General features: G+C 44.3%; 2 protein-coding genes and 1 long non-coding RNA gene across 3 annotated transcripts in view; 1 reads left to right on the top strand and 2 right to left on the bottom strand.

The window, feature by feature from the left end:
- LOC137485072 (myosin-1B-like) overlaps positions 1 to 3,157 on the bottom strand; it is a 32,820-nt gene extending 29,663 nt beyond the window's left edge. The window contains exons 1-2 of the mRNA XM_068209315.1: positions 3,073 to 3,157; positions 219 to 261 (exon numbers count right to left, since the gene is read on the bottom strand). The gene's annotated coding sequence lies outside the window, so the exon portion shown is untranslated. The remainder of the gene's footprint in view (positions 1 to 218; positions 262 to 3,072) is intronic.
- Positions 3,158 to 4,526: 1,369 nt separating this feature from the next.
- LOC137485082 (uncharacterized) lies at positions 4,527 to 19,168 on the top strand. Its single transcript, XR_011005178.1, has 2 exons — positions 4,527 to 5,388; positions 19,001 to 19,168. It is a non-coding gene; the product is annotated as an uncharacterized lncRNA (long non-coding RNA).
- Positions 6,445 to 23,939, bottom strand: LOC137485074 (myosin heavy chain, skeletal muscle, adult). Its single transcript, XM_068209317.1, has 39 exons — positions 23,916 to 23,939; positions 22,925 to 23,176; positions 22,694 to 22,837; positions 22,446 to 22,602; positions 20,753 to 20,780; positions 20,540 to 20,654; positions 20,362 to 20,454; positions 20,169 to 20,232; positions 19,974 to 20,072; positions 19,764 to 19,867; positions 19,526 to 19,664; positions 18,787 to 18,905; positions 18,539 to 18,688; positions 17,811 to 17,981; positions 16,734 to 17,043; positions 16,504 to 16,577; positions 15,518 to 15,605; positions 15,306 to 15,423; positions 14,871 to 14,994; positions 14,260 to 14,396; positions 13,902 to 14,157; positions 12,664 to 12,906; positions 12,381 to 12,557; positions 12,150 to 12,295; positions 11,972 to 12,062; positions 11,495 to 11,884; positions 11,213 to 11,339; positions 10,917 to 11,035; positions 10,256 to 10,452; positions 9,704 to 9,887; positions 9,452 to 9,617; positions 9,162 to 9,286; positions 8,704 to 9,012; positions 8,399 to 8,602; positions 8,006 to 8,131; positions 7,741 to 7,911; positions 7,549 to 7,653; positions 7,311 to 7,406; positions 6,445 to 6,729 (listed from the first exon to the last, which is right to left on the bottom strand). The coding sequence occupies exons 2-39, from the start codon at positions 23,129 to 23,131 to the stop codon at positions 6,574 to 6,576; spliced, it is 5,829 nt and encodes a 1,942-aa protein (XP_068065418.1). The 5' UTR covers positions 23,132 to 23,176; positions 23,916 to 23,939; the 3' UTR covers positions 6,445 to 6,573.
- Between the last annotated feature and the right edge of the window lie 2,610 nt (positions 23,940 to 26,549).

Raw genomic sequence — 26,549 nt, 5'->3', positions numbered from 1 at the left:
AAAAAAATTGCCAGTATCAAACCTTAAATTACAAGTCACAAATAGAGATACTTGGGGGTTTTTTTTTGGGCATTATATTATTCAAGGGAAAGCACTTTCTTTAGTTAGCCTTAAGGAAATAAAGTCACTCAAGAAAAATAGTTTCTGTGGAACGGGGATGTGTCCATCCACCTCTGATAGCAGGAAAGGGAATGGAGTTCTTATGTTCTAAGAAATACCTGCCACTCTTTCACATCAAGATTATTATGGACTTGGAAGTCTCTGCAATAAAAACAAGGTATCAGATGCGTCTATTTTAAGCTTTCTCTGAGAGGTGTATATTTATGCCTATTATGGATCCATGTTTTTCCCAAGATCAGTTACCTTTACATCAGCACTTACCAGCTGACAGGCAGCCTGACTCCAGGAATAGTGTGTCACTGCAAAATGATGCCTGTCCTCCATGTATGGCAACAAATCACAAAGTGAGGAGAAATTAATTTTCCATTTCACCTCTATTAATATTCCGTTTTGATCCCGATAATCCTCTGTAAGTTACAGGGTGTGCAGTGAAGTTCAGCACAGTGCAATATGTGGGAATTTTGTGTTGCCCAAATGTACCATTTATAACAGAAAAGCCAACTGGTATTTTTAATTTTTAAAATTTGCAGATTTTTTTCTATTAAAAAAATCCACAATATCATTCGTTTGTGCAAAGCACTGTAAGATAATTTATTATGAAAGAAATAAAAACATTTGATTTAAAACATGCTGTGATTGCTTTAAAAAATATAGATCATCCATTACATATCTTTTGTGACATAATCCAAAGCAAAGAGAATGGACAATGGCTAGTTACAAGGTCTATTTGCTCTTCAACAAATAGACTTAGACTTCAAACTTTTCTACACTTTAAATGCAAGTTTTTTAGGGAATTCACAAGAGCAGCATGTAACTTAAAGGATTCACATTCTGTCCTTTCTTTTACAGTGTTATGAAAGACTGTGGGATGGCTCCAATCACTTTCAGTCGCTCTGGTGGACACCAGACTGGTATCCAGGTACCAAATATTATCACTAATGCCCAATAACCCTCTACTGGGTTGAACTTGTTTCTATAATCTTATGCAAAACCTCAGAACACTTTTCATCATGAAACCCAGGATGCTGTTGGCCTTGTGTCTACCAGGTCTTTTTGTGCTTTCCAGCCAGTCATCCCCAAACCTGTGCTGGTACATGGGGTTATTTCTCCCCAGGTATGGAACTGTCCATTTTCATTTACAGAATTTATGTCAGCCTGTTTCTCTAACTTGTCAAGATCCCTCTGAATAACAGCACAGCTATGTGATGTATCAGACACAACTCCCAGTTCTGTATCATCAGCATATTTGCTGTGTGTGCACTCTGTTCCAGCATCTAGAATGCTAATGAAGTTCTTAAAAAAATGTGGGCATTTCTTTTTATCATTGGAACACAACACTATTTTTCTGTTAAACTTTTTTTCCCAACAAGAAAGTCAAAACATGAAGAACATTAATGCAAATCACCTGTGAGGGACCACAAAAGTGCAGCAAACTTATTTCAGAAATTTTAAGCTGTCAGATGCCGAGTTCAGGAAGGCAAAATTTCATGTTAGCTTTTGCTCTTATGTCAGGGACTGCATACCCTTGCACAATTCATGGTTTTCCTTCAGAAAGACTAATATAAACAATTAAAACTGGATTTTTATCTGAAGGGTTTAAGGCTCAATCTGACACCTTGGGAAGGCATTCTAGGTTGCAGGAAGGACAGCCTCCTCATTCCTTATTAGACAACCACTGATATCCTTACAGAACGCTGTCCTCAAGACAGGGTGCTTGATAACCAATCCCAGGCTCACACAAGCTGTATCCCTTGTCTTTTAGCTACAAGTATAAATTGCTGGCTACCATGACTGGCAAGATATTCAAGACAAGAACTGCATTTCAGGGTAGGGACCCCTGCCCTGGAAGCAGACCAGCATAAAAATCACAGCCCTTCACTCTGTGTCAGTATCCAAGCTGTTCTTCAAACTTTCATGTAGACAGGTCATTTCAACATTGCAACAAAAATATCTTTATAGGATTTGTTGTTGTTGATCCCAACATGGTAAAAATAATTCTGTAATGATCGATACACCAAAAGAATAACCATGAACAGGATGGTTTCCTGGCACAGCAGTTCTTACCCCTGTGCAAGGTCCCACATTGATGGAGGACAAACCTTTGTCCATTCTGTGGCAATGGAAATTGTAAATCTCAGCAACAATCCACAGGAAAACATCAAGTCCCTGCCATGTTTTCCTGTACACAGTTCCTCATTTGACCATGAGATTCTCTGCCACAGCTGAGTGTCCCAGCCTGTTCCCTTGCACACACAGTGCTGCATTATAGTGTGTAGCAGTGTGCCCCTAAATATTTTTTCTACTTTTTGCATAATCATAAGAGATAAGAATTAAAATGTTCCATGAAAGAACAGAAAAAGACCCTGGAGAGAAGGAATAATACAATCTGATACATTTAAAGTGTATGCATGAGAGTGCACTGAAGAAGGACTTCCTGCAAAGACTGATTCTCAACAACACAGTTCATGCTCTGTAGCAGGAGTTCATGCTGGATCAGCAGCAGTGCATTAGTCATGACATGTTAGTAAATCACATAAGAAATTCAACGCCATTTTTGACAGGAGCAGGTGCATCACATGAATGTCTCTAGACTTTGGCAAATCTTCAGGAGTGTGTAATTTCATTCCCCAAGAAGCAAAACAAAGCTGAGCATTTTCAGATTGTCCAGTAGCTTAGTTCTTCTTTAACAAGTTTCTTTCGACAAATTTACCTCTATAGTCACACAATTAGCCATGCTAATAGCTTCAGAGTTGGATTGTGAACATAACCAATGGAACTAAGCAGCTGGCAAAGTACCAAAGCCATCATCATCTGACAATTCTTCTTCATTTCAATCTTGAACACAAAAGTGAGATATGAATTATGTAATGTGTTCTCATGCCAAACAGGGACACGTCCAATCAAGAAGATACTGGGAACCAAAATATTTTGGGCACAAGATGACATGCTTACCAAGGAAAGATTATTCTCTGTCATCACCAGATTCTTCCGCAGTACAGACACTGATTTATGAAGGGCATACAAACAAAACCTGGGGAAAAACAAAACAAAAAGGGCTGAGGACAATAATGATGAGTTCAGCAGGAACAAACCATGCAGACCTGTAAAAAATCTCCTGTAAAAGAGGAGGTGTGTGTGGAGAAAAGCCAGAGGGCTGTCTGCAGGGTGACAGTGGGGTCAGAGCTCTCAGAGAACAAGCATCTATAGAGGACAGCCTGCAGGAACACTTTTCTAATGTGGGATTTAATCCTAATATTACCTCCCACTTCTCCTGGGCTGAACCTAACTGCTTTCAGTTTAGCCTTGTTTTGGAGCAGGAAGTGGCTAAGCCACTCAGAAATGTGTCCTTTCCAGAGTATGCCAGATTGCTGAGGATGTCAGGAAGCAGCTGGACGCCACAGGAGCTCAAACAGGAGTATTTGCACCTACCTTAAGCTCTGTGCATCAGAGAGAAGGTAACTGGCCTTGCATTTCCCTGTTGATTTAGCTCCGTGGACAGAATCTCTTATGCTAGACATTCCCTCAGACAGGCAGCCAGTGACCCATTTGGCTTATGTTAATAAGACAAGTCATCTGAGAGTGAACAGTAATACTCTAGTGAGAATAAATATACACCATCCTTCCTGGTGCCTCCAAAACCCTCTGATGGGAATTTTACTATGCATTCAATAATTATATTATCAAGCTTTCCACTTCTGACTCTTTGAGAAGGTGTGACAAAATGTTTGAGAATGTCTAGAACAGGACAAAGAGCTTGAGAATTTAATGAAGCATTTGTTCTTGAGTTGTTTCTGCAAGTCTGAATTACTTTAAAATAGAAAAGAGCTCTTCTGGACTACATTTGTATCTTTTATAAGCGAAATGGTCTTTAGATGTCTTCTCCATCTGCAGTGATACCTTTGGGAATAGTTTCTAAACATGACTGAATTTGGCTTAGCAACTTAGATTTTATTCAACAAGACTTGGAAGTAGGACACCTTGCCTTCCAGAATCCTATTTATTTTGAAAGATTCTTCTTGTTTCTTCTTTGACTGATGTACTTTCCAACAGGCTTCCTACCTGTCAACACTGACTGGTCCATTAGTGGGTTTAAAGCAGATGAGAAATGGTAGACTTACAAGCCAGGCAGAGTGTGGAGCTTTCCAAACATGCTTGTCATTCACTAAGTACCTGAGACACTGCCAAAATATCTTCAGTAGCTGTTATTGCATGTCTTCCAGTCCAGCTAAAACGAGATAAAAGGTTAGCTTATTATTATAATAAGAAGAAAACAAACCTAGAAGAGTGGCATAGGAACATTGAATCAGCAGGAAGACTTGCCCTCTTCTTTTATAAGCCTCAATATTGCAGAAAGGGGGAAGCATCAACCAGAAAGGAAGTAAGGAAAGCACTTACTTTCTAATAAATACAACCACGAGAGCAGTCAATCTCCTTGGGCTGCTCCACAGGGTGTGCAGTGGAGGTGGCAGGGCCACTGACACTGTGTCTTGTCCTTTTGTTAGCCACGCACTGCCAAGCACCTCTGTGGTTCCCTTTCTGGGCACAGGGCCCAGTGCAGATGAGGCCCTGTGCCCTGAGCAGTGCCTGCTTCTGCCAGCTCAAGGTCTTTTCTTCCAGCATGGATGACCCAAACATTTCCAGCTGTTCTTTGGCCCATCCCACCTGGTCTTTGTTGTGTCCCAGTGGGGAACACATGAAACTGGCTGACCCACCTGGCTGGATTTTAACCCCTCTGCTATGATTTGCTCCTAACAGGTAGGCCAGGCAGTTTCAGCAGGTTTGAAGCACCCAGGTTTCAATGAGATGGGCCAGGCGGTTTCAGCAGGTTTGAACCACCCAGGTTTCAATGAGATGGGCCAGGCAGTTTCAGCAGGTTTGAACCACCCAGGTTTCAATGAGATGGGCCAGGCAGTTTCAGCAGGTTTGAAGCACCCAGGTTTCGATGAGACCTCCCTGCTGGTCAGCAGAGGAGCAGGGCCCGGAGCAGGGTCCCTCGATGGCTCCAGGCTGCCATCCCCTGGCACTGGGGCCTGGAGCAGAGGGCCTGGTCAGCTGCTGCCCCGGGAGCTCCCTGTGACTGACAGGAGCCTGATGGGCCCTGAAGCGGAGAACAAAGCTGATGGAGCCTTGCCCTGACATCAACAGCCTAAATGGTGAGGCAAAAGGCATGGCCACAGCCCAACTGGTGTCTTTGTGCCCTACACCAGCACCCACCCTGGGGCATTGCCACAGCTCTCTGTGCTTTCTTCACGTCACCAATGGACAGAGGTAAGTGTGGGACAGTGGGCCACTGCCTCATTGCAGCCATGGTCTGTTCAGGGTCTCTCCACCTGTGGGAGAGCAGACAGGCAATTTCCTTGCAATCCCTGCCACTGTTTACCCCTCATCTCGACTTCCACAAAGGTGGTGGGGGCTCACCTTATTGCCCAGTCCCCAACACTGCCTTGGGCCTCCAGCCCGAAGCTGATCTCTCTGATGGGACTTATTGGTACCATTTCATACACCTCCATGTATATATCCCAAGATTTTAGATCCACACACAGGGTTCAAACCTGTATGGCTATCTCCTGGGATACAGAAGGCATTTGATACACATTTCCAATAAATGTTGCATCTTCTTAAAGAAGTGCAGTTTGCCCTTTTCCTTCTATAAAAGGTTATCTTAGAAAACTTATCTGCCTAAGTCACTGGGTGCAATTGGTCTCCTTGTTGGCCTTGTTTCTTCTTATTTTCTCTTCTGCTACCACTGCTGAGAAATGAGCTGCTTTTTCACACAATTATGCAGAACATGTGGCAGAACTCCCTCCTGACAGGGGATTCTCAGCCCAGAGTCCATCTCTTCACAAATGACACTGCATTTTGTTTCCCTCTCTGTACAATTTTGTGATTAACAGTATCGAATTTGGTGTACTATTTAATGGCACTGTTGGCTATCATGGAAGCCTTCTAATGTACATTTCTAATGTATCATTATTTGGCCATAGTGACTGAAATAACTGACATAATTTCATTGAAAATGTGTTCTTCCTGTTCAACAACACTCGGACTTACTCAACAGCAGTTGACCAACACAGGCAACAGCACAAACAACTTTTCTATTTTACTCTGCGTCTTTCAGGATTATTTATGTGAGTAAGAAGCTTTTTGTGCTCATTGGCTAAAGTATTATAGAAAGGATAATAATTTGGAAACTAGATGATAAAAAGCCGGACCACCACAAAGCTGCACAAAGGTTTTGCAAGGCAAAACTTTGTCCAAAGATTAATGGTGATACGGACCTCACCCGCAAAAACCAAAAACAAATGATGACTACTACTCGTGATGTGAATGCAAATGAATCTACTCTTTATTCCCTATGTATTGAGAAGGTTGCAAATATCAAATCGGGAAGACAGTGACAGAGGGTTCACATTTTGTGCAGCCCTCAGGTCACTTTGATGCCTCATGACATCCTCACTCTTCCTCTTCTATCTTCTTGCCGTGAACGTCCCGGCTCTTAGCTCGGAGCTTGTTGACCTGTGACTCTGCAATGTCAGCCCGCTCCTCGGCTTCCTCCAGCTCGTGCTGGATCTTGCGGAACTTGGACAGGTTGACATTGGACAGCTCCTCCTGTGAGAGGAGAGGGAATCAGGGCTCAGGAGCACAGGGCAGGGCTTTCACTCCTGCTCCAAGTCAGCCTTATGGGGCTGCAAATCTCCATCCTCCTCCCACCACTACTTAGAACACCGCATCCTCCCCTTATCAGGACCCTACCGGGACAAGCTTCACCAGGACTATGTCACAAGTGAGGAGCAATTTCACAGCTTTGATTTATCATTTCTGTACTTATCCTCCCACTACTTCCTGTCCAATTGTCAGTGTAACATACAGGGTTGGGAAGACTAAGAAGCCTTCTGCTGCTGCTGCTTATTAGCAGAGATGCAGAACTTGTCAGTCAGTGGGTGTGGCCCCTGGGTTTGTTTACTCTGACCTCCTGTGTGAAACAGGCTGCAGGACTTCACTTAATGAATGTCCCTGACTGTAGGGTGCCCAGAGCTTACCAAGTCCTCATGACACAAGAGCAAAGCAAGGCCAGGACGGTTGTGTCTCGGGAGTTTCTTTCATACCCCTCTCCTGGTATTCAGCCTCATTCAATGTGTGTCCTGCCCCAATGGAATGTGGCCTTGGCCCTTTCTCCAAGCAATACTTACAGCCTCCTCAGCTTGTCTCTTGTAGGATTTCACTTTCATTTGCAGCTTGTCCACCAGATCCTGCAGCCTGAGAACATTCTTCCTGTCTTCCTCAGACTAGAGTGTTTCACAAACAGAACAGAGAGTCAATTCTTGGTTCTGCACCACGTGAGGTTAGCAATTCCCCTTGGGGATGGTGTGTGCAGAATGTGACTCACAGTGGAAAAGCCCTGTGAGGGCAGGAGGGCTCCTGCCTTACCTGGTAGGTGAGTTCCTTCACCCTCCGCTCGTACTTGCGCACGCCCTTCACGGCTTCAGCGCTGCGCTTCTGCTCAGCATCAACCTCCCCTTCCAGCTCCCGTACCTGCAAGGACAAGCCCATCCCTGTAGCTTCCCTGGCAATGTCTCTCCAAGGACACGCTCACTCAGGCCCAGCCCCAGCCGTACACACCCTGGCCTCCAGCTTCTGAAGTTGTTTCTTCCCTCCCTTCAGGGCCAACTGCTCGGCCTCTTCCAGACGGTGCTGCAGGTCCTTCACCGTCTGGTCCAGGTTCTTCTTCATCCTCTCCAGGTGGGCACTGGTGTCCTGCTCCTTCTTCAGCTCTTCTGCCATCATGGCCGCCTGATCAGAGCAAAAGGTCAAAGCCATTTTGGGGCTGGAGATGTTTTGGGGAGAGTACATTCATCCTCAGCAATGCCAGGAGCGCCCAACTCACATCGGTGATGGCCTTCTTGGCCTTCTCCTCAGCATTGCGGGCTTCCTGGATGGTATCCTCCATTTCACCCTGGATCTGGGCAATGTCCGTTTCCAGCTTCTTCTTGGTGTTGATCAGGCTGGTGTTCTGTGCAACAGGAAACACAGGATTCCTACTGTCAGAACAAATGCCTCCACATCCAGGCCTTAAAGTACAGCTAGAGTTTAGGAAAGTCTTTAGTGCAAGAGATTTCTTTAGCACCAGAGCAGTAAACCAGATGCTGAGAGCTGGCTGGAAGGGACATATTGCAGTACACTTCCTCAAATGTTTACACAATAATCACTTAGAAGATGAATAACAATTTAAGTCTTTGTTATCACTTGTGAATGGCAATAATTTCCAGCAGTGCCTGACCTGGGTGTGGAGGAGCTGTGCCCGTTCAGTGGCATCCAGAAGCTCCTGCTCAGCCAATTTCCTCGACCGCTCCGTCTGCTCCAGGGCTGCCCGCAGCTCCTCAACTTCAGCCTGCAGCAGGTTTGCTCTGCGCTCCACCATGGCCACCTGCTCCTTCAGGTCATCCTGAGTCCTGAGAGCATCATCCAAGTGCAGCTGAGTGTCCTGGAAAGAGACACAAGGGAAATCACAAGGCATCAGTGGGCGCTTGAGTGGCAGAAATGTCAGGGATCACATTTCTCTTTCTGTAGCTCAGCTGAAAAGACCTTGAGCACAGCCTGGGTGTTCCTCAGGTTCTTCTGTGCCTCTGCAGCCTGGCGGTTGGCATGGCTCAACTGGATCTCCATTTCATTCAGGTCTCCCTCCATCTTCTTCTTCAGCCTCAGGGCTTCATTCCTGCTCCTGATCTCAGCATCCAGGGTGCTCTGCATGGAGTCCACGACTCGGAGGTGGTTTCTCTTCAGCTGGTCAATCTCCTCATCTTTCTCTGCTATCTTCCTGTCAATCTCAGACTTCACTTGGTTGAGCTCAAGCTGCAGGCGCAGGATCTTCCCCTCCTCATGTTCCAGGGAGGCCTGGAACAATTCAACACAAAGAGTGTCTTACTTTCTAAGTAATCTTTTCTGCTGGTCCACGTGCAAGGTAGGCTTGCTTTCCTCTTCGCTCTCCAAAGGACTACACCCATACTCTTGGTGGGGACATAATTTATCAGCATTGTCGGTACCTCAGCTTCCTCCAGGGAGGCTTGCAGTTCAGATTTCTCCTGCTCAACCTGCTTCTTGACTTTCTCCAGCTCATGAATGGCCTTTCCTCCCTCCGCAATCTGCTCCGTGAGGTCGGAAATCTCCTCTGTGGGAACAAAGATCAATGGCATGGTCAGGCACCGAGCAGAATGGGAAGGGCCCTGTCCCACCAAGGTGACAGGCATCTCTGCAGACCTGCAGGCACAGACCCATGAACCATGGTGGTGGTGGCTGATAGTGAGAAAGGCCAGTGAGGAGCAGAGGGACTTACGCTGCAAGTTCTTGTTCTCCCGCTTCATTGTTTCCAGGTGGTCCAAGGACTCCTCATAGGCATTCTTCATCTTGAACAGCTCCGTGCTGAGAGAGCGCGACTCCTTCTGCGAGGCCTCCAGCTCAGCCTGTGTTTCCTCATACTTCTGCTTCCATTCTGCCAGGATCTGAAGAGAAACGGGGTGTGAGTAGGGCTGTGGCCACCCCGGGGCCATGCTCTGGCCAGGAATGCTGGTGCTGGAGGCCAAAAGACCTTGTCAAAGTTCTTCTGCTTCTTATCCAGAGCAGCGCAGGCAGCATTGGATCTCTCCACGTCAATCATCAGGTCCTCCACTTCATTCTGCAGCCTCTGCTTTGTCTTTTCCAGGGAGGCACATTTGGCATTGACAGCCTCAACATGTTCCTCTGCATCCTGCAGGCGCTGGGCCAGCTTCTTCCTGGGAGGAGGCAAGGACAGTTGTACATTGGAAGGCCTGGGAAGGGCATCAGTTCTACTACATCATAAGAGGGCAGTTTGTCACTTTTGCAATTTTGAGTCAAGCACTTTACACAGATATGTAGTTAGGACACTTTGCTGTGTTTTCTCACCTGTGGATTATTAGGCATGTCTTTGCACTTATAATGACTATGTTTTCTGTTTTCAAGCTACACTTTTTCTCTCCCTACCTCTCCCCCCTATTTTTTATAAAGACAATATATCATTGCTTCCATCCCATTCGTATCATAACCCACCCTCAGAGATTCCAATTTCCCTCAACCAGTTTCGGTCCTCTCCAGTCATTTGCCATCCTCCTTCCCCACGTACTTGGCCTCCTCGAGCTCCTCCGTGCGCTGAATCGCGTCCGTCTCGTATTTGGTTCTCCACTGGGCCACTTCACCATTGGCCTTGGACAGGGCTCGCTGCAGCTCCCCCTTGGCCTCCTGCTCCTCCTCATATTGTTCCCGGAGCAAGTCACAGTCGTGGCGAGCAGACTGCAGGGCATGGGCCAGGGCATTCTTGGCCTGTGGGGATATTGGGGTTGGTTAACTTGAATACTTGTCTTTAAATGCCTCTTGACTGTGAACTTGAAAGTGAAATTAGAATGAAGTTCTAATTAGGCAAATGTAGAGCTTGGAACTGGTGAAGCCCTCATTAACATATTCTGGAACATCCGGATGCATTAGTGACTCTTGGGATAGTAATCTGCTGTTTGTCTATGTGTTCTGACATGTGTGGCAGAATCGTGTCTTACAGAGGATCATCAGAATCTCATGGAAGAATCTCATGTGGATGACTTCCTCCAGCACATACAGCATAGTGCTTCCTTCCCTGTCTACTGGAAGAGTGAGGGGTTGTGCATTCGTGCTGCTCCCTCCAGTCCCGTGTGTGTTTAGGGAAGGAACACTGAAGCAGTCTAGCATCAGACAGAATTCTATAGATGCTTTTGGGGGTGATGTTGGCTGTGGACAGTAGGGTACTTCCAGACCTTGATTTCTTCCTCTAGATGTCTCTTGAGTTCCTCAATCTGTTGGGTAAATCCTTGTTTGCCCCTGGACAGCTGAGAAATCAGAGCATCTTTCTCCTCCACCTGGCGGGAATATTCACCTGGAAAAGGAAAGGGAAAAAAGGAAGTAGATTGTTCCTCCTATGACAACTTCTGCCTGTAAAGCCACGTAACCTGGAACGGCCTGGAGAGTTTATACCAGCTGCCACCGTGTACTCTCTGGCTCTCTCAGGCCATGCAGGTCCTGCCACTGAACTTTGGGGATGAGGATGGCTCACCTGACTCTGTCTGCAGACGAGCTCTTTGCGTATTGAGGTCATTGATCATGCGCTGATTCTGCTCCTCCTTCGTTTTAAGCTCACTCAGCTGATCTTCCAGTGTGCGGCACATCTTCTCCAGATTGGCCTAGAGAGGAAACACGAGAAAGGAAAAGAGATGATGGTCTGCCCTTGGCTTTATTGTCATCACAGTGGGGATTTTGTTTCTGGGAATGTGTGTGGAAGAGGCAGCTTTTGTGCCACACTTTGTTCCTGCAAGCATTTTCTCCTGCAACTCCATACCTTGGCTTTGGAGACGGACTCCATGTTGCTGGCCAAGTCATCAATCTCCATCTTCAGCTCACTCTTCTCCTTCTCCAGCTTCTGCTTCACGCGTTGCAGGTTGTCGATCTGCTCGCCCAGCTCAGCTGTGCTGTCCGCGTGCTTCTTGCGCAGGGCAGAAGCCGTGGCTTCGTGCTGCAGCGTGGCCTCTTCCAGGTCACGGCGCATCTTCTGGAATTCTGCCTCACGCTTCTTGTTCATCTCAATCTGAGCTGCTGTGGCCCCTCCTGCTTCTTCCAGGCGCTCGCTGATCTCCTCCAGCTCCCTCGACAGGTCAGCGCGATGCTTCTCTGCTTTAGCGCGAGAGGTTCGCTCTGCCTCAATTTCCTCCTCCAGCTCCTCAATACGGGCCTGCAGAACACCAGGCACCCTTCACACCTGTGCCTCCTCCTGCCTGAGCTGAGCCTGAGCAAGGCATGAGAAGGAACAGGGACTTGCCTGCAGCTCCTTGATCTTCTTCTGAAATTGCATGCCCAGGGCTTGCTCATCCTCAATCTTGCTCTGGATCTGGCTGATTTCGAAGTCTTTCCTTTGGGCCAAGTGAACCATGTTAGAGCTCAAAGAAAAAAGACAAGTGCTGCAGCCCAGCACTCAGGAGTCCCAGAGCCACACTTACTTCTTCAGTTTCTCATCCAGCTGCTGCTTATCATTCTCCAAATCCATGATGCTGTCCTGGGCCAGCTTCAGGTCTCCTTCCAGTTTCCTCTTAGCTCTCTCCAGGTCCATGCGCAGTTTCTTCTCTTGCTCCAGGGACCCTTCCAGCTAAACACACCAAGACCATCAGGGCTCTGCCAGCCAGGCTGGACTCCATACCTGTCCTGTTCCTGCTCTATGTCTGTGTGCTTACATCATCCACTTGCTGCTCCAGCTTGGTCTTGGCTTTGGTCAGAGTATTGACTTTGTCTTCCTCTACCTGCAGGTCATCCAGGGTCTGCTGATGGGCCTCTTGGAGGGCTTTCTTCTCTTTTGTCAGCTTGGCAATGGTCTCGTCCAGGGCTGCCATCTCCTCAGTCAGGTTTTTCACCTTTAGGAAAAAGGGAGCAAATGTAAATAAAGGAAGTAGCGACCGAAGTCCTGTAATAGCACACGGCCCATTTTCTGGAGTGCGAGTGACAGGTTCTACCTCATACCTTGTTTTCGGTGGCGTGTTTTTCCTTCTCCACCTTGGCCAGTGTTAGCTCAAGATCATCAATATCTTTCTTCAGCTCTGAACATTCATCCTCCAGCTTCCTCTTCTTGGCTGTCAGCTCAGCATTAATTTCCTCTTCATCCTCAGCCCTTTCAGTCACCTCCTTAATTTTGGCTTCCAGCTGGATTTTGGTTTTGATGAGCTGGTCACACCTTTCCTCAGCATCAGCCAAGCTATCAGCTTCCTGGTGGGTAGACAGAAATTTGTGGGTTCTGATGTTTCAAACTTTCTCTGCTCTGCCTTTTTTAATCACAGAGTAGGTAGGTTTAAATGCAGCAGCTCGACCTTACTTTCAAGACCAGCAACAGAAGGATTTTGAGTAGTGTCTACTGATAAACCTTGTCATTTAGAATTAATATTTATTCCAAAGGTTTTCTGTCTCCTAAATTTGTGTCCCAGTGCAGTTATCTATGATAATGCCTCATAGGATAAGCACTAATGCAGAATGGAACATTCTAATTCAATTTCTGATTTCAGCATGAGCAAGGGCTTGTTTTTGTGTTTTTTTTTTTTTTCTCATGGAAATTGTATCTACATGCTTTTTCTTTGGTTATCTCAACAAAGCCTTAAAATATTTATTTTTAGGCTTCTCAATTTCTGAGACCACTTTTTTTCAGAAAGAGATGTATCACTTTTCTACAGACTACATGGCCAATAGATTTCTGTCCTACCAGCTACCTCTGTGACTACTTTCCAGGCCATGTCTAGGATCATCTATGGCAACTAGCTGATCATTTCATTGGGTATTAAGAAACTCCCTTGTCCTACTTGAGTTTGAATGGGAAATATCCATGTTTCTGAAAATAATCAAGGTTTTCCTGTAGCTGTATGTAGGGTAAGTAGGTCTTTCTCAGGTTTCCTTTTACGGTGTTAGACAGAAACACTGCTTTGAAAATTATTTCTTTTCCAGCTCCAAGGTCTCCACTGCTCAATACACATTGGCTGGTGTTACATGGCTCTTTCCTCAGACAGTAGGAATGGTAAGTGCCATATGAGTCTGCCAGGAGTCTCACTAGGGCCCTGCCAGTTCCTGTTTATTCAATAATTAGAGTGCCTCAGAGTGTGTGATTTAGACTGTTTTCTTCCACCCATTCATTCCTGTGAGTCTCCTTGCAGGACATGAAGCATTCTGACAGTATATCATTCTTTTTCCAGGGGAAAATGAACATTGATACTCACAGCCTGCACTTGGAGCTGCAGGTCATTTTTCTCCTGCACCAAGGCCACCATTTTCTCTTCAAGCTCCTTCCGCTTTGCCTCAGACTTTGCAAGCTCTTCCTTGGTTTTCTCAAACTCTTCCTTCATGTTGGCCATCTCCTTCTCAGACTCGGCACTCTTCAGCAAGGGCTTGATTTTGAAGAACAGCTTCATCCATGGCCAGTGTTTGACATTCATGAATGAACGAACATTGTACTGGATGCAGAAGATGGACTCTCTGAAATGAAATTCATGTGGTTATTACATGGCTTTGGTATGATTAATTTCAACTTTATCAGTAAAGTTACATGAAAATCAACTAATTATGAGAAATATCTACCTCCTCTCCACCATTTTCTTATACTCCACTCTCATCAGGAAGCCCCTGCACCTGGCTTGTGTGCGAGTGATGATTTCTGCCAGCTTGTCATCTCTCATCTCCTCAAGGAGTCCCAGCAACCCAGCTTTGAAGAACACCTTGAGAAAGGAAGTGTTGCACCATGTCATTGTGATGTAGGATAGAACAGAAGCACAGAGTCATTCAGATTGCTGAAAGACTTTTATGGCCGTGATCAGTACCACATTGGGCCCTCTCCCAAATCCTCTGTCCAAGGGCTTAGGACTTCCATAATCTCAGCCCTAAGCATTCAGTCCTTGTTTGAGCTATGTGTCATGAGTACTGGTTTCCAGTTCATCCACAGCCTCAGCCACTCTTATGCCTGGTCATGGACACTGATGAGCTCTGCCATGACCTATTGATTCCTGGCTTGATGTTAGACCAATCTCACTGCTGTGTATATGTCCATGAATTAATGACTAGGGCCTTGCCTTTTTAGCCTACCTATATCTGACCCTGAAAATCTTGAAACACAAGGTTTTATGACTTCAACTTAGACCATTCTTATTGTAACAAACTTGACTGGTGATGTGGAACACAGGTCTTGTTTTTACCTTGGTGTGACCAAATTTGTACTGGGTATGGTCTACATCAATGGACCCAAGGAGCTTCTCTGAAGCCTTCTTGTTGTCCATGAACTGTCCCTCTGGGATAGCACTGGCATTAAGTACTCTATATCTACAAAAGGAAACAAAACATGAAGAAATCACAATCACTGAAACTATTACCAGAACTTTTCAGACTGCACTACTGAACCAATCTCATGCCTAGAGACAGTTCACCCTCTCAGGTAAGGACATGGGTAATGTTTTTAATAGTAATTCTAAGTAAAAAGCAATCCTGATCTCAGCACTGCCACATCATCATGAACGGATGGTGAAACATCTATATTAATGATCAGTACAGATTTAAAATAAAAAGTTCAAAGTACATTATAATCATCAGGCTCTTCAGTTTGGTCCGAATTGGCAGAAATGCAGAGCTCTTACCTCTGTTTGAAGTCAGCATAGAGGACTCTGCTGGGGAACCCTTTCCTGCAAATCCTGATCCCTTCCAGCACGCCGTTACAGCGCAGCTGGTGCAGCACCAGCTCGTGCTCCATGGCACCTGACAAATACCACCGTTAGTGACTACCCTGCTGTTTGACACTCAGGAGAAGAGCTTCTGCTGCTCAAGCTTGCCTCCTCTTGGCTTGACTTACCAGGTGTTTTGGTTTCATTTGGGATGATGCACCGTACAAAATGGGGGTGAGTGCTTCTCAAGTTAGCCATCAGCTTGTTTAAATTCTCCTGTGAGATCATGAAATGAAGTTTACATTATTAAGTGTAAGCACTGGAATCTTAACAGTGGATGTATCAAACTGGTGTTTCAGGATGCAGACCTGTCTTCTCTAAAACAACTTCCAGAACTCTCAAAAAGAAAACTGGAAGCTGAAGGGTCCGAAATTTTGGTTTTGAAGTTCTTTTACAGAATAATGGTTAGCATTACTTTTCATTGACATCCTCATCCAAATACAGGGCTATCATCTCACAGTTTTCCTTTGAGCTGGCAATTCATATGGTATAGTGTTGGGGATATTAAATAAATTACGTACTCTTGATCAAGCATGACTAGCATCTGATTTGTCAGCTAAGTAAGTTGTTTCCAAATGGAGGGGATAGTTTTATAGTCTATATAAAATGACCCTGTTAATAGTAATTCAGTCTCGAACTTTGAAAACATAACTGAAAACTGACCTTCCAAGTCATTAATTTGATATAATTTAACTTTCACACTTTTTCCACATTGAAATCGTCATTGTCTTAAAATCCTGTAATCTTGGGGTAATTTCTTTTGCTTTTTATGTTTGATCTAATATTTTCAAATTTTACTCTGAGTCAGTACTGAAATCTGCCTAGAGACATAAAACAAGTCTAGGAAATATATCTGAATGCTATGGAGAGGATTTTAAGGAAGTTAGCTGATAAGTTACTCATTCCCACGTAAGTAGGTGCACTTAACCCCTCAGCTGCTTTTGTAGAATATTGAAAGATGGCATTATAAAAGGAATATTAAGTAAGTGCCAGAGGATGGAAAGGGAAGGGTTTTAAAGGATGACAATAGTTACATCCAAAATGGAAAGAGACCTTTCAGATTCAGAATAAAAATGCTTTCCATATTTAAGGAGATAATAAATTTTCTAATTACCCTGAAAAGAGCAGAGACAGTCTGGAAAGAAGAACCCTTCTTCTTGCCTCCCTTCTTGCCACCACCACCAGCATCTGAAAATCAAAGAAAAGAAAAAAAAAGTTTAATAATATGAACAATATATATTGGATACTACAGAACACAAAGCTACCTTGTATTTCTAGTATTTGCAGCTTTAATTCTGAAAAATATTTGTCCCGCATAAAAAATACAGTTTCCACAAAACTGACCAGCATCTGCTCCACCATAGTTGGCAAAGAGTAAAGCCAGGGTCTTCACAGATGATTTCTGGTACAGCCCAATGACAGTTTCATTCAGAGGGTCCTTGTTCTTCTCCAGCCACCCAGTGATGTTGTAGTCCACTGTGCCAGCATAGTGCACCAGGGAGAAGTGGGCCTCAGCCTTGCCTTTGGCAGGCTTGGGCTTCTGGAAGTTGTTGGACTTGCCCAGGTGCTGGTCATAGAGCTTGTTCTTGAAAGAGGTGTCAGTTGCCTTGGGGAACATGCACTCCTCTTCCAGGATGGAGAAGATGCCCATGGGCTGGGAGAAATCACAAGAAGTGACAGAAAAGGTTATAATGGAAATGTTCAAATCACTTTGGTTGTGATGTTCACCTGCTTGGTCTAGTGGAAGGAGTCCCCCCACCATATGAGGGATTGGAACAAAATGTTCTTTATCACCCCTTCCAACCCAAACCATTCTGTGACTCTGTGACAATGACAAGAAGCACGTGCTATGAACATCAAAGACTGGTTGGCAGCATCTCAGCCTGCATGAAAGCCTGGGTTTACCAGGAGTTGTTCTCAGTCAAGGAGTTTATTTCTGCCATCCCTTGCCTCCCTGCACTCTATCTTCATGGAACTGGTAGGAACGTCTGTCCAGTTCACATGAGAATTGATTGTAGAAACGGGGGAGCAATGATAAAGAGAAATATATGGGGAAAACAGCTTCCAGGGCTCTGTAGTTTCGTGAGATCAGGCAATATGATATTTATTTCTCAAATTTGTCTGTGGACATTGGAATTGAGCCTTTGGAGAAGGAAGAAAAGGAGACTGAATCAGGTTTGTTTTTCGAAGTCTGTTGGTGGAAGTCCGGGCTATTTTTCCATGCTTGAATACTGGATGATGCAGACTGACGGCACACGTGCATTTCCCCATTTCTCTTTCCCAGGCTAAACTAAATTTCAGTACAAAATACTTTCTTTAACTGATGCTACTGGTCTGGCTGTAAGTTCCCTCTGAGCAGACTGTTCCTCAGAACCATCACAGAATTCCAACAGCCATCATATACATGCAAGGGAAAGGTACCTTCTCTATGAGCTCAATGCAGGCAGCCAGGTCCATCCCAAAGTCAATGAACTCCCATTCAATCCCCTCCTTCTTATACTCCTCCTGCTCCAGCACGAACATGTGGTGGTTGAAGAACTGTTGCAGTTTCTCATTGGTGAAGTTGATGCACAGCTGCTCAAAGCTGTTGAACTGCCCAAAGCAAGGAAAGGTGCACAGGTTCTCAAGGTGTGCCAAAACTCACAGGCCTTTGCTGCCATTCTCCTAAGGCTGTTTGAAGTTGAAACAACAGTCCCAACCCTGCTATACCAGCATGTGTTTCCACTCTAACACTCACTGTCCTTGAAGGACATTTTCATTATTACTTCACAAATCAAGCCAAAGGTGACAATTCAAAAGGTACAATTCTGTGCCACTCAGCTGCAAGACAGGTAAGCTCAGTCACTCCATGGTGTCAGTTCTCTGAGCTGCTGGATGGTAGAAACCTCCTCAGTACCCCACCCAAACATTTCACTGGCCTGAGAACAATAATCTGGGGGGTTTTGTGCTCTGACACAGAAGTCCTTGCATCATCACTGCATTCAAAGAAGAGGAAACATGCTGTGAACTTGCCCAGTCCACTACCTTTACAAGAGCATCCACCCCTTTGGCCCATAGCTGTGTGAGCCTTCGTCCTCTATGTGTTTCTGAGCCCTCCTAACCCCTCCTTGCCCATTGCTTGACTCCTGTGTCAAACCCTTGCTCCTTACATCAAAGATCTCAAAGCCAGCAATGTCCAGGACACCAATGAAGTACTGCCTGGGCTGCTTTGTGTCCAGCTGCTGGTTGATGCGAACAACCATCCACAGGAACATCTTCTCAAACACTGCCTTTGCCAGGGCACCCACTGAATTGTTCACCTAGAGCAGAAGAGACAGGACTGGAATTACCTCTGAGGGGCAAAGAAAAATGTGCACATCCTCCTTCAAGCTGTGCATTTTCAACTGTCAGATGTTACCTGTGTCACGTTTTGACCTTTGGTCACGTATTCGTTCCCAACCTTGACTCGGGGGTAACACAAGGCCTTGAGAAATTCAGCTGAGTTTAGGCCCATTAAGTAGGCAGCCTTGTCAGCCACTAGAGGTGAGGAGAGAAAGAGTGAAAAAGCCATTTGTTTACATTCAGTGTATAGAATTCTGGTGTTGGGAACAATTTTGCAGTTCATATTCTAGGAATGGATAAACAATTATCTCATTCCATACAGAAGGCCTATGAAGGAATGCAAATTCTGGACACTACTGATGGTCTTTTTTGGAAGCAAAAACAAGTATGGCTTGGATAGGAAGAGCTTGGACCAGGAATTTCTCAGAAGAACAACAAAAGCCTCTAGCAGGACATAAGGCAAGGGACATTCTCTTTCTGTGGGAAGGGGATTTCTGGGAAACACAGCTTGCAGGACCTATTTCATCAAAAACACAATTGCCCCTCTGGGTGTCTTAGTACTTGGAAATTTTCGAGAGAGAGAGAGATATTCTATGCTGAAATATAAATTCCTACTTTCAGGCAGCATGGTTTTGGGGAGCCACCATTGGATAGAACGATGGAACTTCTCATGACTAGGAAATCACCTCTGCAGTTAGATGGACCAGGGGAAAAAAGGAGTTCTCAGTGTTTTATGTGGAGACTCCGGCAACTGCAGTGTGCCTCTGGAGGCAGAGAAGGGCTTAGCACAAATCAGCCCCTGATCTTGCTGATACCTTCTGTGCCATCAGGCTCTGCCTGCTCCTCTCGTTGTTTCTGCTTGAACTTCAGGTTCCCGTAGTGCATGACAGCCCCTGTCAGCTTGTAGATGGCTGTTTTCTCGTCTGCAGTGAAGCCCAGGATGTCAATGGCACTCTGCAGGCAAAATAATGAATTCAAAAATGTGTCCTTTGTGGGTCAGAGATGTCACCCTCAAGACATGCCCAGTAGGGACCTTGTTGCTGTGTTACTTACATCTGTAGCCATGAGCTCCTCCTGGTCATCAATGCTGGGGACAGTGACCTCCCCTTGACTCACGTAGTGGAAATCGTAGGGGTTGGTGGTAATGAGGAGCATGTCTGCAAAGAGGAAGAGGCAAGGCATAGGCTTACTTCTGCCAATCAGATGAGAGGGGGAACTGTTCCTCAGTGATCAACCCCAAAAAGCCATAATGCTGCTTCCTACCAATTAGCTCTGGTTTCTTGTTGGACATGATCTGATAAAAGATGTGGTAGCTCCTTTCCGCCTTCAGCTGGAAAGTGACTCTGGACTTCTCCAGCAGATCTGGCAAGGATGGTAGAAAGAGTTAGATCCTTGTGAGAATGTACCTGGATGTGGGAACTTGGGAAGGGATGGAAGCAATCCAGGAGAATCTCTTACAAGTTTCAATGTCAGCAGAAGCCAGTTTGCCTGTGGCACCAAAGTGGATTCTGATGAATTTGCCCTGTTAAGCAGAAGCAGCAGCAGGTCAGCCTGGATGGGTTCTGCTGACATCTCCTTTGCAGGAAGAAGTGCTCAGGCATCGTGTGTGCTGCCATGATGGAGGGAGATCTTATGCAAAGCAAGAACTCACAAAGCGTGAGGAGTTGTCGTTCCTCACGGTCTTGGCGTTTCCAAAGGCCTCCAGCAGTGGGTTGGCGCTGATGATTTGATCCTCAAGCGTTCCCTGCAGGGACATAATTCTTCAGTGTCTGTGTTTGGTTGACAGGGCAACGACAGACCAAGCATTCAGTCTGTCCTTCCTTACTCACCTGCATTTTGCCGGAGGTCTGCTCTTCCTTCTTCTTGTCCCCACTGGCTGCAATTGTTGCAAAGTACTGGATGACACGCTTTGTGTTCACAGTCTTCCCGGCCCCGGATTCTCCGCTGCCAAAGGCAAGAGAGAAGCAGAGGGTGCGTGGTCAGGCAGGAGGTGCCCTGGCACCAGGCAGCCCCGCAGGGACCCGCGCAGGGGGTGTACGTACGTGATCAGGATGGACTGGTTCTCCCGATCTGTGAACAAGGCAGAAAAGAAGAAATTAGTATTATGTGCCATGACTGTCATTGATAAAATTGTTCCTGTGACTTTTAGAAGGTGCACTGGCTGTAGGCATCTATTTCCATTAATAAACCTGTCTACTTTCACCCCTACTTCATTTTCAATATTTCATGTTCCTAGATCCAGCTGGGAAGCTGAGGTCTTTACCTTGAGGTGATACCAGCTATAGTAGACATGCAGTTCTTTTCTGGATATTCCCTTCATATCACTCTGTTCATTTTGTTTATGAATATGATTCCAACTAAGGAGCATTTTTGTAGACTTGCTGATTAAATTGTGTATCAGTAAGCTGAATTGAAGTGGAGCATGTGCTTCTCATAATGTTTATTACATAGGAACAACTACTCCTGATCAATCAATAAGCCTCCTAAATGGTTTTTATGTTCTTAGCCAATTGATTATTACCTAAAGAAAATCAGAGTAACATCATAAATATGTAATAACCTTTACCAGAGTAGTCTGCCATGCTCTAGAATATTCAAATTTTGGTACTTCCATAACTGGATTCAATATTTCTCTGTGCTATATGTTGTGCTGACTTTGCTTTCCACAATTTTGTCTGGTTGCTTTTTTAACCTATGCTCCCACTGCGACTTCATGGACAAAATTTTTGCACTATAATAGCTGAAAAGTCTCCACGAAGTCTGAAGAGACTAAACAATTAGGGAACTAACTTTTAGTGGAGGAGTCTGGGTTTGCACTCACAGAGTTTCTGCATGTCTTATGAAGGTGTCAGCAAGGGTAAATATATGACAACTTACATGAATATGACCCTGATAAGACACACTACTCAAACTTCAATTTAATATTATTGGTTTTCATTGTATTCCTTTCCAATTAACTTTCTTAATGCTCTGAATGCTACAGATTTAAATACAGTAATTGGGGACAAAAGAGGGAAGAAGATTTCTTTTAACAAATTAAAATGCATGTTATTATACTGTTATCTATATTTCTGACCAATCTGCTCTATCCTAAAATTCTGGATATTTAGACTGTGCTAGAAACTGTCACTACTGTGACCACTCCACCACTCCTTCATTACTGTCACTGTCACTACCCTTCTTTGGTACTTCTTTCCTTTATAATAACGAATGGAAAGGAAGAAATTGATTCTGAGACAGAGGAAGGAAGTTATCAATTTTCTGAGCAGGTTTCAGTGGAATTTCTGACTGAGACTGCTTCCAGAGTTTTTGTAAAGCTACCATAGGAAGCATTGGCTCCAATGTTGAATGTACTTTCCATTTGCACACAGTGTTATTTGCAGAAATTCACCCTAGTGATTTTCAGTCCTGCACAGCAAATCATTAAAGAACAATCCTTTCATCTGAGAAAAAGCAGAGCTTTAAAGTATATCCAAATTTCTTGAATGGAAAATCTGACAATATATTCAGTGTTAAATCATATCATGCCAGATACACTGGACATGAAAATTTAACATTGATTTCTATAAACTTTATCTAAATTATGATGTTCAGTAAAAAGATCTATTTACAGCAATGACAGAACATCCACATTCACAGCAACATTAAACTGAACTACTGTGCAGTGGAAAGACTTTTTTTCTCCTTTGTGAGTGTTTACAGCCAAGTGATTTTAAAGAAAGTCGTGAAACTCACCAGTCAGCATGAACTGATAGGCGTTGTCAGAGATGGAGAAGATGTGTGGAGGGGCCTCCTGGCGCTTCTTGCCTCGGTAGGCCAACACCACCTCGGGGTTGTACACCGGCAGCCACTTGTAGGGGTTGACAGTGACGCAGAAGAGACCCGAGTAGGTCTGCAAGGAAGGGACACAGCACGTTGGCTTCCCCTGAGCCTGGCCCAGCAGCTCCTGAGGCTGCCCAGAGGAAGCTGCTGCTGCCACTTACGTAGATCATCCAGGCTGCGTAACGCTCTTTGAGGTTGTACAGCACAGCAGGTTCGTGGAGGTGGGTCATCATGGCCATGTCCTCGATTTTGTCATACTTGGGAGGGTTCATGGAGAAGATTTGATCTTCCTTTACGGTCAGGGTCTGCCACAGAATAGAGAGATGCATGTATGTCAGCTAAGAACCCAGAGTGGGAATTAAATTTTATTTGTACATTTTGCATTTATTCACCTCTCCACCTTCAGTCTTGACAGTGACCTTCCCTGCATCCTTACTCTCGATCTTCCCTTTCACATAGGACTCCTTTGCATGTACCACAAAGACACAGGTCTTGGCATCAAAAGGTTTGTTCTGGGCCTCAATTCTCTCCTTCTCTGACTTTCGAAGGTAAGGGGCCGCCTCGCCAAAGGCGGCCATGTCAGCGTCTGGAGTCGACATTGTTGCACTTCTTCAGGAGCCACAGTCAGCAGGGTCCTCTGTAGGCTACAAGATATGTTGAGCTAGTGAATGAACACCTTTATGTGAAAGAATGGTGAGTGCACTTTGATCTTTTCAAGTATTAAAGTAGGTGTAAACAAGTCAAAAGTTGGATTTAAACTTCCCAGTCTTGGCTGAAAATACTTACATAGCTCTCTAAAATTAATCCTTATACATCCAGCTAAGAGACCATGTACAGAACAGTAATTAAGTGTATAATATGTTGTGAAGTTTAGCAGTATTATTTCAACTTTGTGAGCTCTAGCAAATTTGGCTGTTCCCATAAGGGAGTCTCTGTTGTTTTTTTCTTTTTTTTTTAATGCTGCTGAAAGACTCTGAAATAGTTCTTTTTCTGATAGCAAGTAGTGTTTTTTTAAAAATCACTTGCTATGGATAATTCATCTTGCATTATGACAGATATAAATGTTACTATTACCTGTTATCCCTTCCACAAATCTTATACTCTTGGATTTCATCCTGTTCCTTGAAAGTTGTTAAATTTTGTTATTGATTTTGGTGGCAGAGGCCACTGCTGCTTGAAAACATAAAAACTCATTTTGTGTTGCACAGATATTCAGGTCTAATATATAAATTGAAGGAATACATGCTGCCTTCAAACCCACAATAAAGTTATTGCTCCTAGAGTCAGTCCATGACTGAAGTGGATATCCAAGTCTTATAGGAAGTTAAATGGAATAAAAAGGTTTATGTTCTGCCCAGCAGTTCACAGGAGCCAAACACTTACCTCGAAATTTTCTGTCAAGACTGGGCACAGCACTCCAAAGAGACTTTTATAGACTCTGGTATGCAGATGCTTTGGATGTTTCCTTTTCCTTCTGTCAAAATATATTTTGGCAACCATCTTTGGCAAAATATTGTCTGGCAAACTTAACTAATGGCATAATTGTCATTTGACCTGATATATTTAGAAATGTTTTGCATCTTACCATCCCTGTGGATATATTTCCTATAAATAGTCTGACAGGGCTATTAATATTGGAATCTGGACTAGTCAAGGCACTTAAAGAACTTGGGTGTATGATTTATTGGTTCTTCTATGATCTTTACAGGTAACTTAATCTTTGATCCAGATGGGATTCTTTGGCATTTCTGTACTTTTGCAGATGTAAAAGGGAAATAATGCAATGTATCTTGTACATGTGCTCCTATGAACTTAGAGCTTGCTTTTACATCATTAGAAAAGTCAGTTCTACAAAAGACAAGTTATTATTAAAACTTTTTCAGTGATTCATTATATATTATAATAAAAAGGGGAAAACCAGACGTATTGTGAGCCAGGAATATCAGCTAGAGAAGAATCCAACTGACAGCAAGGTCAAATACGGTTTCAAGTTTGGACACGCAGTGCCTTCAGTGTGAAATGTGACTCCTTAGCTATAAAAGCAATTGAGTATGTATGTGAATAAATCCTCACTTGGTATTTTGCAGAAATCAAAAAATTAAAAATGTGCATACTAGAGGAATGTTCACTATTGTAATAGTCAATCATAAGTGATATAACAGAAAATTCTTTGTCATTTCAAATGAATTATTCATAATGTCTCACACCTGAAAAAAAAAATATACAGTCTTTTGGAAATAATTTCAGGTTGTGAAAAAGTTGATGCTTCTGTTACAGAGCTGATACAGAAGAAACGTATAACAAGCACATTTATTCATAGGAAAATCATATACAATTTTTTTTCTGTTTCTCAAATTTTATTAAAGGTTTTCTAAGGGTTAAGAGAGCCTAAGAGGCAAAAGTAGCCTAGACCAGGAAATACTTTTAGACATACAGTCAATAAATATACAGTCATACTTCCTGTTTCATCTCACACAGACATGAAGTGCTAACTGCCTTACAGAGCTCAGGCCCATGTTGCTACTATTTATGTGCCTATTGTCAATGTATACCAAGCAATGCTCTCAACCAAGTCAGGCATTCACTACCTACAACTGCAAAAAAAAACCCCTCAACCCTTCTGCCCAAACTCCACCCACATTCATATACACAGCATTGCTCTGGGATCCTCTGCACTCTGACACATCCTCAGTCCAGGACTCCCAAATCACAAATATCTTGGATATTCATACAGCTCCAGCAACAAGAGCTCTCAACACAGTGCTGCCTGTTTTGGAGCAGCATTGCTGAAGGCAGTACTCTGAGAAAGGGGGAATTGGCCAGTAGTTCTGGAGACTGAGTGGTCAAGTTCTAGGAAAAAGGGCACCGTCATTTGAGCTGATTTACACAGTGTCAGTTCTGAGTATGCTCTTCTCCAGGTCATTGGCATTCTGATTATTAAAAGAGCTCAGTGGGTAAAGCTCAATGAAGAGCAGAGGGGCAAGGTCAGTAGTAAATGTGATCCAAGGAGATATCCAACATCAAGCACTGGTGTGGGCATGAAAAGCTTGTTCCAAGGATGAGCATGCAGCTCTGGAGTTCAAAACCAGAGCTCAGCCTTGGGCTCCCTGTTCAGGGCAGGGGGAAGCTGGTGGAAACACCCTCTGCCCTGAACAGGAGGAGCTCAGAAACAACCTGTGTAAAACAGTGAGTGCAGGGGGGCATCAGAAGTCCTGTGTCTGCACAATCTCTGACTTCCATGGACATACAGAACTCAGAGGACAAATCAGAGAATGGTTTGGGTTGGAAGAAACCTTAAAAGAATCATCTAGTGCAACACCACTGTTGTGGGTAGGAATATCTTTGACTAGATTAGGTTGCTCAAAGCCCCATTCAACTTGAGATGCACACTTCCATTGATGGGACATTCCCTTATTCTGGGGACTGTCTGTTCCTGTGTCTAACTGGCCTCTTCTTAAAAAAATATCAGTATATATCCAACCAGAATCTACCCTTTTTAATTTAAAATTTTCCCCTTGTCCTATGGCTACAGGCCTAGGTAAAAAGTCTTCCCCCCTCTTATGAGCTGCCTTTATATATTGAAAACCTGCAATATGATCTATTCAGAGCCTTCTCATCTCTATGCTGAGCAGGCACAACTAAGTAAGCCTTTCTGCATAGCAGAGGCATTCCAGGAGTTGAATAATTTTTCTGTGGCTCTGCTCTGCATCTCCTCCACCTGGTCCATTATCCGTTTTTTATTGGGGATCCCAGAGCTGAATACAGCACTATAGATGGGGTCTCATGACAGCTCTAACTGGATGATATTCCTTCCCATTGGTATATCAACTGAAACATCCAGCTTGATGTTCTCTGCTTTATCAGTAAATTGAACAAAGCAGGCCCCAGCACTCATAACTCTTTCATTCTTGTCTCTATCTGAGTAAGACGCTTCCTGCTTATCCCATGGCTTCCTCACTTCTATAAAAGCCTTTGTTGGCTTTCATAACCTTGCTGAAAGGTTTTGGAAATCCCAAT

The sequence above is a fragment of the Anomalospiza imberbis genome, chromosome 19 (genome assembly GCF_031753505.1).
Source record: "Anomalospiza imberbis isolate Cuckoo-Finch-1a 21T00152 chromosome 19, ASM3175350v1, whole genome shotgun sequence".
In the NCBI taxonomy this organism is placed as follows: domain Eukaryota; kingdom Metazoa; phylum Chordata; class Aves; order Passeriformes; family Viduidae; genus Anomalospiza; species Anomalospiza imberbis.
Note: the sequence above shows the minus strand (reverse complement) of the source record. Positions and strands in the feature narration are given on the sequence as shown.

Excerpts from the sequence above, each read along its gene's own strand:
- LOC137485074 (XM_068209317.1), bottom strand. The coding sequence starts at position 23,131 with ATGTCGACTCCAGACGCTGACATGGCCGCCTTTGGCGAGGCGGCCCCT. Across the intron at positions 11,885-11,971 it reads AGAAGATCAAGGAGCTGCAG|GCCCGTATTGAGGAGCTGGA; the intron begins GCAAGTCCCTGT and ends GGTGTTCTGCAG. Across the intron at positions 11,036-11,212 it reads TCGTCTGCAGACAGAGTCAG|GTGAATATTCCCGCCAGGTG; the intron begins GTGAGCCATCCT and ends TTCCTTTTCCAG.